The sequence below is a fragment of the Marmota monax genome, unplaced genomic scaffold (assembly GCF_021218885.2).
Source record: "Marmota monax isolate L192 unplaced genomic scaffold, Marmota_monax_Labrador192_F-V1.1 WCK01_AAM20220418_F8-fsc00024, whole genome shotgun sequence".
Taxonomy (NCBI): domain Eukaryota; kingdom Metazoa; phylum Chordata; class Mammalia; order Rodentia; family Sciuridae; genus Marmota; species Marmota monax.
This window is the reverse complement of record NW_026695224.1, coordinates 20,163,725-20,178,136: the sequence shown is the minus strand read 5'-3', so window position 1 is coordinate 20,178,136 and position 14,412 is coordinate 20,163,725. Positions and strand designations below refer to the sequence as shown.

At 37.7% G+C, this 14,412-nt stretch overlaps 1 protein-coding gene across 4 annotated transcripts in view; it reads right to left on the bottom strand.

Annotated features, from left to right (window-relative positions):
• Nfatc3 (nuclear factor of activated T cells 3) overlaps positions 1-14,412 on the bottom strand; it is a 101,183-nt gene that overhangs the window by 5,155 nt on the left and 81,616 nt on the right. Inside the window, exons 10-11 of one of the 4 annotated variants that reach the window (XM_046434690.2) lie at positions 8,024-8,127; positions 6,080-7,197 (exon numbers count right to left, since the gene is read on the bottom strand). The exons of 2 other annotated variants lie outside the window; for them this stretch is intronic. In XM_046434690.2, coding sequence (XP_046290646.1) covers positions 8,027-8,127 — 101 coding nt within the window. In that variant the 3' untranslated portion in view covers positions 6,080-7,197; positions 8,024-8,026. Of the gene's footprint in view, positions 1-6,079; positions 7,198-8,023; positions 8,128-14,412 lie in introns of those variants that run through there. One more of the 4 variants, XM_046434689.2, reaches the window with a different exon arrangement.

Here is a 14,412-nt window from a genome sequence, read left to right as displayed (position 1 = left end):
ATATTTTTGTCTCCAGTTTCTTCCTCAATATATTAGAAAGGATGAAAACCTCTTACATAGTACATAAAGTAGAAACATTAAGGTGGCTGAAATAGATACCCGTAGTCTCTGTTATTCTAAGCAACACGAAATTCAAAGAACAGTATTTTCAGCATGGATTCTGGGGATTCTATGGGCTACTCTGGTGCTAAGACAGAGCACACACTGGCCCACAATCTCTGCATGACCTTTAACCTTCCCCATCATATTAAATTATCAGCAGACACAACCACTCTCTGACAAACAGGTTGTGATCTCTTGAAAGGCAAGGGTCTTACTACTGAGGAAATAACTTCTGTACATGGATCCTAATTTAATACAATCACTCAGAAGCTATGTGGAACTAATACAGTAAAATATTGGGTAGGAAGGAAGGGGATCAGAGACGATTGTTAACAACTTTCTGGTACTGGGAATCAAACCCAGGGGCACTCTAGCTCAGTCCTTTTTAAATTTTTATTTTAAGATAGGGTCTTGCTAAGTTGCCCAGAATGCCCTCAAACTTGGGATCCTCCTGTATCAAGCCTCCCGAGTCAGTGGGATTACAGGCATCCAGCCAGAGAATGTTATTAATATTAAAACATGACATCTGATTTTAACAGTGTCTATTTTAGGTTAGTTTTATAGCAGTGGCAAAAAGTCCAAAATATAAGCAAGCACCCAGTTCACATACAAGTCATCTTTGGCTATCACTTATTGCCCTTCCATGATTAGTCATTTCAGAGATGTTCTAGACTACCATGAAACATATCTTTTTCAATTCTTATTTCATTGTGCAGATTTTAAAATATCAAAGCTGATTTAAAATGGTACTTTACACACATTTTCACCTGAGATGGAATAAGGTGCTACTCTGCTCCTTCTTATCTCAGTTCTCACAGAGATGAGTGCAAGGCAGAGCTGGGTGGGTGGGCGGGTAGTGATGCAGGGTAGTACAAAAGAAGCCTTGGCGCTGGGGCCAGCTGGGTGATATGAATCTCAATTCTAAAACCAGTTGGTGAGGTGGCCTCACCCAAGTCACTCAGACACTTCTCAACCTTATTTTCTCTTTTGTTTAAAAAAAAAAAAAAAGGTGAGTACTTCAAACCATAAGATATTTTATTTTCTGGGTCTTTTTTTTTTTTTAAGGTTTACTAGGGATTGAACTCGGGGGCACTCAACCACTGAGTCACATCCCCAGCCCTATTATGTATTTTATTTAGAGACAGAGTCTCACTGAGTTGCTTAGCACCTGGCTTTTGCTTTGAACTTGCGATCCTCCAGTCTCAGCCTCCCAAGCCACTGAGGGTCCATATCTAGCACTATTCATCTACTTACCAAGAATACTTAGGTAAGGATGAAAACATCATTTTTCTGAAATGGGCAGGGGGTATCATTTATTTAGATACCAGGGATTGAACCCAAGAGCGCTTAATCACTGAGTCACATCCCAGCCCTTTTTTATATTTGAGACAGAAGTCTTGTTAAATTGCTCAGGGCTTCACTAAATTGCTGAGACTAACCTTGAAATTGTGATCCTTCTGCTTCAGCCTTCCGAACTGCAGGGATTACAGGCATGTGCCACCATGCCCAGCAGGGAGTACTATTTATAATAAAAGTCTGATTAAGCTGGGCATAGTGGCACATGCTTGTAATCCCAGCAACTTGGGAGGTTGAAGCAGGAGGATCTCAAGTTTGAGACCAACCTCAGAAAATGAGCTAGATCCTGTCTCAAAATAAAAACTAAAAATGACTGTGGATGAGGACTGGGGCTGTAGCTCAGTGGCAGAGCAGTTGCCTGGCATGTATGAGGTACTAGGTTCGATCCTCAGCACCACATAAAAATAAAAAAGCAAATAAAGGCATTCTGTCCATCCACAACTACAAAAAATTAAAATTAAAAAAAAAAAAAGACTGTGGATGAAGCTGAATGGTAACATGCCGTAGGGTTTAATCCTCAGTACTATAAAAAATAAATAAATAAATACATAAATTGAAAGTCTGTTCAATGTCATGGTATTTCCATTTTCCTTTATCTGAATCTGCAGTACAATTTGGGAATATGAAAGAATGAAAACAAAAATCTTAGAGCAGTAAATCAGAACTGCAACTGAGTATTTTCACAGTCTTTTAACAATAAATTGAGAGCCAGGCGCAGCAGCACATTCCTGTAATCCCAGAGACTTGGGGGGCTGAAGCAGGAGGATCACAAGTTCAAGGCTAGTCTCAGCAACTTAATGAAACCCTTTCTCAAAATAAAAAATAAAAAGGGCTGGGCATGTGACTCAGTGGTGAAGCACCCCTGGTTCAATCCCCAGTACCAAAAACAATAAATGGAGCACAACTTATCAATTATTCAAGCCCTCTGCTTTCCTCACTTTTCCTCATTCTGGGAGCTCTAAATTCAGCCTCCAACCTCTGGATTTCTGAGGTATGACTTCCTGCTGGGACTGGCCAAAACTCAGTTGTCAATTGAACCAAATAAAAATATTTCTGGCAGGGCTGGGGTTGTAGCTCAGTGGTAGAGCACTTGCCTAGAACGTGTAAAGGCACTGGGTTCAATCCTCAGCACCACATAAAAATAAATAAATAAAATATAGGTATTGCGTTCATCTACTGAAGAATTAAAATATATATATATATATATTTTTTTTTTTCTGGCAAACAAATCTATGATGTAGAGTTGTATACATAAATTATTAGCAATTTTGATAAACACAAAATTTTTTTTTTTTTATTAACATTTTTTTAGCTGTAGATGGACACTGCCTTTATTTATTTTTATGTGGTGCTGAGGATCAAATCCAGTGCCTCACACATGCTAGGCAAGCATTCCACCACTCAGCCCCAGCCCAAGCCCCGTTATTTCTTATAAATACTAATCTTGAGCCAGGTGTGGTAGTGCATGCCTGCAATCCCCGCAACTAAGGAGGTGAGGCCAGAGAGTCACAAGTTTGAGGCCAGCCTCAGCAACTTAGCAAATCCCTAAGTAACTTAGACCCTGTCTCAAAAAAGGAGTTGGGGGGGGGGGAGTGCAGGGGGAGAAGCTAAGGATGTGGCTCACTGGTTACACACCCCTGGATTCAAATGCTGGGACCAAAAAACAAAACAAAATAAATTAATGCTTGCAATTTCATTTCTCACTTCAACTTTAATGTATATACGCATGAGTTTACTGATTTATGTAAACCCTAGTCCACTAAGTAGATGCCAACTTAAGAACTGGTAGAAGAGTAAAGAATTTTTTATGCCTCTAATACCCTTTAAAAAGTAAGATGGGGCAGAGCATGGTAGCAAATGCCTGTAATCCCAGCAGCTCAGGAGGCCAAGATGGGAGGATCGTGAGTTCAAAGCCAGCCTTAGCAATGGGCAAGATGCTCAGTGAGACCCTATCTCTAAATAAAGTAGAAAATAGGGCTGAGATGTGGCTCAGTGGTTGAGTGCCCCTAAATTCAATCCCTAGTACCATTAAAAAAAAAAAAAAAAAAGTAAGGTAAGTTAAAAGCCTAAAATAAAGAGTCAACGGCCCCTAACACCAGGGCTAACAGATTATGTAGGTCATAGCATCTGGCCCACTTTTGGCAGCCACCATCCTCAACTCCCTCTACTCCAACACCTGGGTTTGCCTGTGCCACCATAACAGAAGTAGAATCAGAGCTATCAACAATATCTGCTGTTAAAAACACAAAACTTTTACCTCCAAGCAATGTTCAAATTAGCAGTCCACTGGAATGCTATTTCTACATATAACAATGAGGTGCTTGCATAGCAGCAGTCCTCTCCTTCAGAGCTATTTCCCATTTGTAAGGATTCAAAGTTAGAGTTGACAAAAACAGTATGGTATGAAATCTCACAACCCAATGAGAAAAGTCAAGGTAATCCAGGGCACTCCCACTTTGTCACATTGCTACATACACAAAACTCCAAAAGCACTTTCTAATGAGCATTTTAGTAAACGATTTTGAGTACTATGAGACTCAATGTTATTTCCTTTGGTGGGGAAAGGTGGGAAGTGATACTGGGGATTGAACCCATGTTAGGAGGCAAGGGCTCTAACCACTGAACAACACTCTAAGACCTTTATAAAGGTTTATTTTGAGACAGTGTCTCATCCTAAATTGCTCAGGCTGGCCATGAACTTGTAATCCTTCCATTGGCCCCAGCCTCTTGAAAAGCTGGGATTTATAGGCAAGCACCACCATGCTCAAAATATTATTTTCCCTTAAGACTACAATGAACATTCACTAGAATTTTGTGAAGTTCACCTTTTTTTTTTTTTTTTTTTTTAAAGAGAGAGAGAGAGAATTTTTTTTAATATTTATTTTTTAGTTTTCGGCGGACACAACATCTTTGTTTGTATGTGGTGCTGAGGATCGAACCCGGGCCACACGCATGCCAGGCGAGCGCGCTACTGCTTGAGCCACATCCCCAGCCCTCAAGTTCATCTTTTTAAAAAAATATTTTTTAGTTGTTGATGGATATTTATCTATTTATTGTACTGAGAATTGAACCCAGTGCCTCACACATGCTAGGCAAATGCTCTACCACTGAGCTACCAGCCAAGACCTCAAGTTCATCTTTTCTTCCTTTTCTAAAACCCCAATATTAAAGGTGTAATTTAGTCTCTGGGTATTAATTTAAGGAGATGGTCACAAGTTTGAGATCAGCCTCTTGACAAGACCCTTAGCAACTTAGCAAGACCCTGTCTCAACATAAAAAAATAAAAAGGAATGGTGATGTATTTCAGTCAGTTGTAAAATGCCCCTGCACTCAATCCCCAGTGCCAAAAGAAAAATTCAGATGATATCTATGGTAGCCTGCTGTCTCAATTTATTCTTTTTTAATAACTGAGATTTAACTAGCCACAATGGCTGCTCAGCTACAGACGAGATTTCCTTGCTTTCCCCATGTAGCTAAAGTATAGCCATTGAAATTTCTCCAATGTTGACAGATACGGTGGTGCACACATGTAATCCCAGAGACTTGGGAAGCTGAGGCAGGAAGATTGCAAGTTCAAAGTCAGCCTGAATTAGGGAGATCCTGTCTCAAAAGAAAAAATAAAAAAGCCTGGGGATATGGTTCATCGGTTAAACATCCGCGGTTTCAATCCCTGGTACAAAACCGAAATCCAACTCCAATGTATGATAAGCAAAACACTAATGTTTACATCTTTCTCATCACTTGCTTGGCTTTCTCTTTCCCTCCCTTCCCCCACACCTTGCTTCAGGTTAAGATTCAGCCTGCAAGTGATGACTGTTTTTGACAAAACTTAGAGGAGGAAGAAACAATAACTCAAAAGGAATTCTGATCTGAGTTACCATAAGGTTTGAGAGAAACTTCTAATATGATTAAACCATTATACTTTAGGATCTTCATTACATTAGCTTAGCTTATACTAATAAAAATAAAACTCAACACCATAATGGGAACCCAGAAAGGATACTTATGTATTTTAAGCAAGATACCAACTCAGACCAGGTTTTTAACTGACATGTTATTGTTACTATTATTATTCCTTTTTTCCACCCAGGGCTGAGGATAGAACTCCAGGGCCTTATTCCAGGCTTTACCAGCTAGGCAAGCACTCTGCCTCTGAGCTAAACTTCTAACCCCCTATTATTATTTTGAGATGAGATATTGCTATGTTGCCCAGGTTACCCTCAAATTGCTGGGCTCAAGCAATCTTCCTGCCTCAGCCTCTTGAGTAGCTGGGACTGTAGGCCTATGCCATTGCACTCAGCTTTTTAACTAATTTGTTTTATTTTTTTCCTGCGTTGGCAATCAAACCAGGGGTGCTCTGCCTGAGCTACATCTCCAACCTCAAATTTGCAATCCTCCTGCCTCAGCCTCCTCAGCTTCTGGGTTACAGGCATGCACCAACCACGGCCAGCTAGACTCCTTTCTTTTTAAGAAACTTTTGATGTGTGTAATGTCAGATCTTTTTTTTTTTTTAATTGTCTGTAACAAAACACTTTACAAACATTAAAGCTCCAGCTGAGGAAAACAGTACACAGGTACTTGAAAGAATATTCAAATATTGGTGTGTACTTCTTTTTTTATCAGCAAAAACTGAAACATGAAAAAATAGGCTGTTCTTTTCAATTTGGGTCAATGTGAGTCTGAGAGAGTACCTGGCACCCTGCCATCCACTGCCCACCCGCCATGCTGGGAACTGAAATATGGGCTTCATGCATGCTAGGCACATGCTCTACCACTGAGCTACATCCTCAGTCCCTCAAAAATATTTTAGAATTATCAGAAGATCCCTTTATTTTCTCTAAAAAATCCTGTCAACTGTTGACTTCCAAATCTATATTACCTCAAGGGGGCACAAAGCTGGGTTTCAGAGCTATAAATCCATAGGATTCATTCTATGACATGTGCTCTAGGGTCCTTTTCATGACCTGCTCCATCAATTTTCTTCATTCTCTATATCTTTTATCAGTCTCAATCTATCCATCTTCCCCTCCTTGATGTTTCTCATCAGTGCTTAACATAGGTAAGTCTCTCCATCTCAAAAAAGCAAGCAAGCAAACAAACACTAGACCTCCACATTTCCCCCCTATATCTAATTCTTTCTTTCAAGGCTTTAACATTTTTGTTTTCTAGTACCAGGGACTGACCTCAGGGATGCTTAACCAATGAGCCACACCCTCAGCCCTTTTTAATATTTTGTTTATACAGGGTCTCATTGAATTGCTAAGGGCTTCACTAAGTTGCTGAGGTTGGCCTTAAACTTGGGATCCTTCTTGCCTCAGACTCTTGAACCTTACAGGTGTGGGCCACCACATCTGGGGGCTTTAACATCTTAAAAGGATGTTTTTACACTACTGTTTCTATGCTCTCACAGCAACACTTCTTTTTTACCAAGATTACTAGTGACCAATGTTTTCACACATGGGAAAAGCACTAAGGTAAACACTGAAAGAAATAAGGTTTAGTCTTGGTTTGGCTATGATGTGACTAGGGTGATTTATCTACTAATTTTTCTGGAAGCTTTTCTTACCTATAATATCAGAAAATTCTTTCAAATCTTCTGGTTATAAATCTCCTGAAAGTTTTACATACCCCCATACAGGAATCTAGTCACCACTATTATTCCTCTCATGATCAGATAAGAATGATGTGAGACCAGGGTAGGTCCAGCTTCTGGAAGAAGTCAGGGTTTTGGTGCTCTCTCTGATGAATAATACAGAAGATTCAAAATCCTTAAAATTTGCATGTAGACATACTTCTAAAACTTTTAGGCCCCTTCTAAAACTAAATTCATATTTAAATGAAATTCAAATGGCATTTAGAGAATTACAATGAGTATGTTTCAATTTCCAGCACAGACTTTAAGTGTCTTTGAGAGTACTTGAAGAACTTGGTATTTGCATGCAAATACCAAGACTAGGGCTCAATGATAGGGAAAGTTGTGTTCCTGGACAGCTATTGAGGTCCAGAGCCCGGGTAGCCTCCCCCCTCACAGACTAACTCCCCAGTATGCTGGCTTCCCTCCAAGTGAAGTCCCAGATGAACTAACAGTACAAACATGGGACTCAGTATAGGCCAAGGATAAACATTTTGGATTGCCTCTGAAAAGTGGATACAACTTCCTGCTTTATTTCCATTCCATACTACCCCACATCAAAACTTAACCAGAATGAGTACTTGACCAGCAATAAACAGGCTAACACACTTGATTAACAACCAAATTTACCGAGCATCCAAACTACAGAAATCATACATATGGAGCCTCTCTCTGCTTCTTAATAAATCTAATTAAACACTTGCCTTTCATTCAAATCCAGACTAAAATTATAAGCACAAGTATAAGAGCTTAAATATGGTTAATTTGAAAAACAGAGTCTAGGTGAAAGTATTGCTTCAAAGGTAACAAGTGGTTTTACCAAGAAGGTGCCTGTGCATACCCCCTCCTGTGTAGCACATGCAAATTGAGCCAATGCATGCAAATATCAAGACTAGGGCACAAAAACAATGACACATTTCAATCAACACTCACCCTCTAGATTCTCCAGAAAGGAGCTGGACATGAGAGCTCACTGTGGTTAGGCCATTTCTCTGCTGAACCTGATGGCTGGTGTTCCAAGTCAGACATAAACTGCTCTGTGTCAAAGAAGACAAGATCACTACTGAATGGAACAAACCAGAGGGTGAACTTAATCCACTACAGTGCCCAGCCTGTTTTCTTCAATAATCAAGAGGAATTTACTTATCGATCAAAACTGCATAAAATGTCTCCCCATATTTTATTAGATAATATAAATACTGGAGTCCAAATAGTTTAAGTAATGGATGATTCTAATTAAAAAGGTAATAATTTAGCCAGGCATTGTGGCATATGCCTGTAATCTCAGCAGCTCAGGAGGCTCAGGAGAATCCTGAATTCAAGGTCTCATCAACTTAGGAAGGCCCTATCACAAAATATAAAAAGGGCTGGGGATTAAGTATCCCTGGGTTCAATCCCCAGTTTAAAAAAAAAAAAAAAAAAGGCAATAATTTAAAAGAGCTCAAATATTGCTTTTAGTGATCTTGAGGTATAAATTCAGTTTTAAATATAATAGTTTTTATAAAAGTATCAGCAATTCCTCAAACCTTCTGCTTTGGAATTACTTTTGGCCATTCTTGTATAACTTCAAACAAAAGAAACAAACTTTGGAAGAGAAAAATCTCTGTAAACACTAATTCGTACCCTCATCTTAAGCAGACAAAAGAAAAACAAAGGAGTTAATCTATATAAAACTCATCCTGCTAAAAGAGTAAAGTCAAACAAACAAAAAAAAACAGAAATCCTTTGCTTAGGCAACATTTTTCCGTCTCAAGTTTTTTTATTATTAAATTTGAGAAATCGCATAGTTTTCAGGGTTAATTTAAAGATTCCAGTATGTGCAAAGTATTTTAGAGACTGAATAAACAAATAAATAAATAAATATCCCCCCCTCAAAAGCATCCTCTCTAAGTGTGCCCAATCTCTACAATGGAATCCTCCAAAACAGACTTACGTGAGACATGTGATTCTACGTAAATCAGCACATAAATTATATGAAGGAAATGCAGGAACAAACTAATAGTCCAACAGACACTAGTGGCTTTGGTGAATTGGCTAACTCAGTGGTAATTTCAGACGGTACTTTATAGAAATATGCAGTCTTTCAGACATCTTTATACTTCCTTGAAGCAGCAGTGACAGATCTAAAATATATCTCACTCACCTCTCCTGATCACAAAAACTTTGTCTAAACATTTATAGAAGAATTAACACCAATTCTTCAGAAACTTCCAAGAGATTAAAGAGGAGGAAACATTTCCTAACTTATCCCAAGGCCAGTATTACCCTGATGTCAAAACCAAAGACATTACAAGAGATTCTGGAGTGTAGTTCAGTAGTAGAGTATTGCACAAGGTCCTGGATTTAACCCCCAGCATTGCAAGGGTCAAGGGACGAAAAAAAAATATCTTTTAAAAATACAGATGCAAAATTCCTTAACAAAAACTAGTCAAACTGAATTTAGCACCACTTTAAAAGAGTTATTCATCATGACCAAATGAGTTTTACTTTCAGAATGCAAGGATAATTTGACATATGAAAATCAATGTAATACATCACATTAATAGGATGAAAGAGAAAAAACACAAGACGATCTCAATTGATGCAGAAAAGCATCTATCAAAATTCAATTCTCTTTAAGATAAAAACAACAAACTAGGAATAAAAAAAAATTTCCTCAACATGATAAAGGCTATGTAAGAAAAACCTTCAAGCTAACATATTCAACTGTGAAAGCTTTTCCCTCAACAAAGCAAGGATGCTCACTTTTGCCACTTCTATTCAATCTATACATGTAAAACTTTAAAGGACCCCCTCACACAAAAATGTTAATGATAATAAGTCAACAAAGTTGCAGGATAAAAAAATCAACAAACATAATTTCAATGAATAATCCAAATAATGGAATCAATTCCATTTATGATAGCAACAAAAGGAACACAATACTAAAGAATTAACCAAGGAGGCAGGAGATTTCTAAAATGAAAACTACACAGATTAAAGAAATTAAAGAATGAAAAAAAAAATGGAAAATATCCCATGTTCATGGGTTGGAAGATTAATATTATTACGATGACAGTACCATTCAAAGTGAGGTACAGATTCAATGCAATTCCTATCAAAGTCTATGACACGTAGAAAAATCCACCCTGAAATTCACAGGGAATCTCAAAAAGCCAAAATGATACTGACAAAAATGAGCAAATTTGGAGGAGTCACAATTCCTGATTTTTAAAAAAATTTACCTGTACTGGGAAGTGAACCCAGGGTGCTCTACCCCTGAACTACATCCCCAGCAGTTTCTATTTTTTTTTTATTTTGAAACAGGGTCTCACTAAATAGCCCAGGCTAGCTTCAAACTTGCTACCGGCCTGCCTAAAATCCCAGCTACTCAAGAAGCTGGGCAGGAGGATTGGAAGGCCATCCTGGGCAATGTAGGGAGACCCTGTCTCAAAAATAAAAAATGCTGGGGAATGTAGCTCATTGATAGAGTACCTGTGGGTTCAGTTGGAATTAACAAAACCTTCCAGAATAGTGTTGTATCTCAATGATAGAACATAGGCATAGCATGTGCGAGGCACTGGGTTAAAAACTCCAGAAACCTCGCCCCTGAAAATCATCCAAGGACTCTTTCATGTTACAGGAGAGCAATATATTCTATTGAATATACAAGATTCAATATTATATAGAAAAAGTAAAGTACAGAATAATATATAATATCCCAGTAAAAATGTGGAAAAATATTATCAACTTTATAAATGCATAAAATAACTCTGGAGTGATAGCCAAAAAATTGGTTTGTTAATTCCAACTGTCCATATAGAGGACAACTGAGTACTTAGCAGAGAGATTTTTCACTATGTACCATACTTTTAGCATATGGAATCATATAAATGTATTAGTTATTAAAAATAATGATTATATCAATAACAGATAAAAATCTTACATTTCCCATTCCAGACAGGCATAGTGGCATATGTCTAAAATACCAGTGACTCAGGAGGCAGAGGCAAGAGGATCACAAGGTCCAAGCCACCCTGGATAACACATCAAGACCCTATCTCAAAATAAAAATTAAAAAGGGCTGGGGTTTTGACTCAGTGGTAGAGCACTTACCCTGTATACATGAGGCAATAGGTTTGATCCTCAGCATAGCACCACATAAAAATAAATAAATAAAATAAAGATATTGTGTCCATCTACAACATTAAAAATAAAAAGGGCTGGGGAAGCAACTAACTGGTAAAGCACCCCTGGGTTCAATCCCTAATACCAAAACAAATAACAATAACAACAAATCTATTTCAAAAGTATTTATAGATACTTTTAAATATACAATATGGTCTTCAGGGAATCAATCTGTTCCATATTCTCATAGAAGCTAAAATGCCTGCAACCATAACCGTCAATCCTATCTTATTTTCCATCAGAAATTAAAGTTTCATGCTTTTCCTCTTGCCCAGATAAATGGGATAATTCTACATTTGAGAAATGTTTAAGGAAAAAAAAAAAAAAAGAGTCAATTATCTTTAAACAGAGAAGAGCTGGTCTGGATATGTTTATCTAAGTCTATCAAAAGCTAAGATCCCTGGCAAGAGGTGCCAAGTCTGAGAACTGCCACAAATCACAGTTTAACTGATGAGCCTAAAATTAAATTATGATTCATTTGAAATATTTTTGTCCCTATGAATAATCTATCTTCAAAGAAACTTAAAAAGAGGACATGAATTTTAAAATAGAATAAGACACTGGCTTTACCATCTTACATATGACAGGCTTTACAAAATTACTAGGTTGTTGTGTTTACAGAGGCAAGATTATATAAAGTCATCAATCACAATTTCTTTTAGAAATCACTTAACATTTGAGACAATTTAAATTTCAGATAGACAGGGATTCAAATGTAAGTTTCAGTATTTGTGGCGTTTTAACAATATGATAGTACTTAAGCTCCCTGAGCCAAGTCTATGAGAGAATAAAGCTAATAATTCACATTTCAAGAATTATTAGGAAGAATGTGCTACTAGCAAAGTGCCTACCACATTGCTCAATAAAATGGGAGTTTTATTATCAAGAAATAGTAATTATAATTGATAATTTTTGTTTTGGTTTGTTTGGTACTAGGGAGTGAATCTAGGGACACTTAACCATTGAGCCACATCCCTAACTCTTTTTTCTTTTTAAATTTTTATTATTAGTTGTTCAAAACATTACATAGTTCTTGACATATCATATTTCATACATTTGATTCAAGTGGGTTATGAACTCCCATATTTACTCCGTATACAGATTGCAGAATCACATCAGTTACACATCCACTTTTTTACATACTGCCATACTAGTCTCTGTTGTGTTCTGTTGCCTTTCCTATCCTCTACTATCCCCCCTCCCCTCCCCTCCCATCTTCTCTCTCTACGCCATCTACTGCAATTCATTGTTTTGTTTTCCCTTGTTTTTTTCCCCTTTCGCTCACTTCCTCTTATATGTAATTTTGTATAACAATGAGGGTCTCCTTCCATTTCCATGCAATTTCCCTTCTCTCTTCCTTTCCCTCACACTTCTCCTCCCTGTTTTAATGTTAATCTTCTTCTAATGCTCTTCCTCCCTGCTCTGTTCTTAGTTGTTCTCCTTATATCAAAGAAGACATTTGGCATTTGTTTTTTAGGGATTGGCTAGCTTCACTTAGCATAATCTGCTCTAATGCCATCCATTTCCCTGCAAATTCCATGATTTTGTCATTTTTTAGTGCAGAGTAATACTCCATTGTGTATAAATGTCACATTTTTTAATCCAGTCATCTATTGAAGGGCATCTAGTTGGTTCCACAGTCTAGCTATTGTGAATTGTGCCGCTATAACATCGATGTAGCAGTATCCCTATAGTATGCTCTTTTAATGTCTTTAGGGAATAGTTCGAGAAGGGAAATAGCTGGGTCAAATGGTGGTTCCATTCCCAGCTTTCCAAGGAATCTCCATACTGCTTTCCAAATTGGCCGCACCAATTTGCAGTCCCACCAGCAATGTACAAGAGTACCCTTTACCCCACATCCTCGCCAGCACTTGTTGTTGTTTGACTTCATAATGGCTGCCAATCTTACTGGAGTGAGATGGTATCTTAGGGTGGTTTTGATTTGCATTTCTCTGACTGCTAGAGATGGTGAGCATTTTTTCATGTACTTGTTGATTGATTGTATGTCCTCCTCTGAGAAGTGTCTGTTCAGGTCCTTGGCCCATTTGTTGATTGGGTTATTTGTTTTCTTATTGTCTAATTTTTTGAGTTCTTTGTATACTCTGGATATTAGGGCTCTATCTGAAGTGTGAGGAGTAAAAATTTGTTCCCAGGATATAGGCTCCCTATTTACCTCTCTTATTGTTTCTCTTGCTGAGAAATAGTAATTATAATTGAAATTTTTGTTTTGGTTTGTTTGGTACTAGGGAGTGAATCTAGGGGCACTTAACCACTGAGCCACATCCCTAACTCTTTTTTCTATTTTATTTTTTAGACAGAGGGTCTCACTGACTTGCTTAGGGCCTCGCTAAATTGCCAAGGCTAGTTTTGAACAAGATCCTCCTGCATCAGCCTCCTGAGTAGCCGGGATTACAGGCGTGCATCACCAGCAATAATTTTTTAAATAAATATTTTGCAGACTTGTTATATGTCTGTCCACCCCTTCCACATACAAACTAGGGATTGAACCCAAGGCTTCAAGTATGCTAAGTAAGTAGAAATTGAACCCAGGGCTTTAATATTCTAAGCAAGCCTTCAAGCATTGGGCTACATCCGCATTCTTTCTTACTTTACACTAAGCCAGAGTCTCACTACTACATTGCCCAGAATGGCCTCAATTTTGTGATCCTCTTTGCTTAGCCTCCCAAGCAGCTGGGATTATAGGTGTGTGCCACCACACCTGGTTCATGTGCTATTTATTTAACAGTGGCCTTTCTTGGATTTTTTCCTAGCTTACGTATAAATTTTAATATAAAGTTAATTAAAAGAAAAATTTGTTGCTCACATTGTAAAACATTTATTTTTAAAGGTGTAGAATAATTGTGTCTATAAAGATACAAAGACACACTTGATATAAAATATCTTTTTTCTTCATTGGATCTAAAAATTAATGTTTCTTATTGTATATACCAGGATAGTAGTGTCTAAGGTCTTGAATACTCTGCATAAGCCAGAATCCAAACCTACATGACATTACTTATGGGACTTTTCAGTCTCTGGAATTATTCATCATAAATATGTCTAAGGCTGGATGGTACATTTATGTTTCCTGAAAGAGGAGCCAGTGTCACACTTAAAAGAGATAGTTCAGTTATTAACTATCTTTTCCCCTCTTC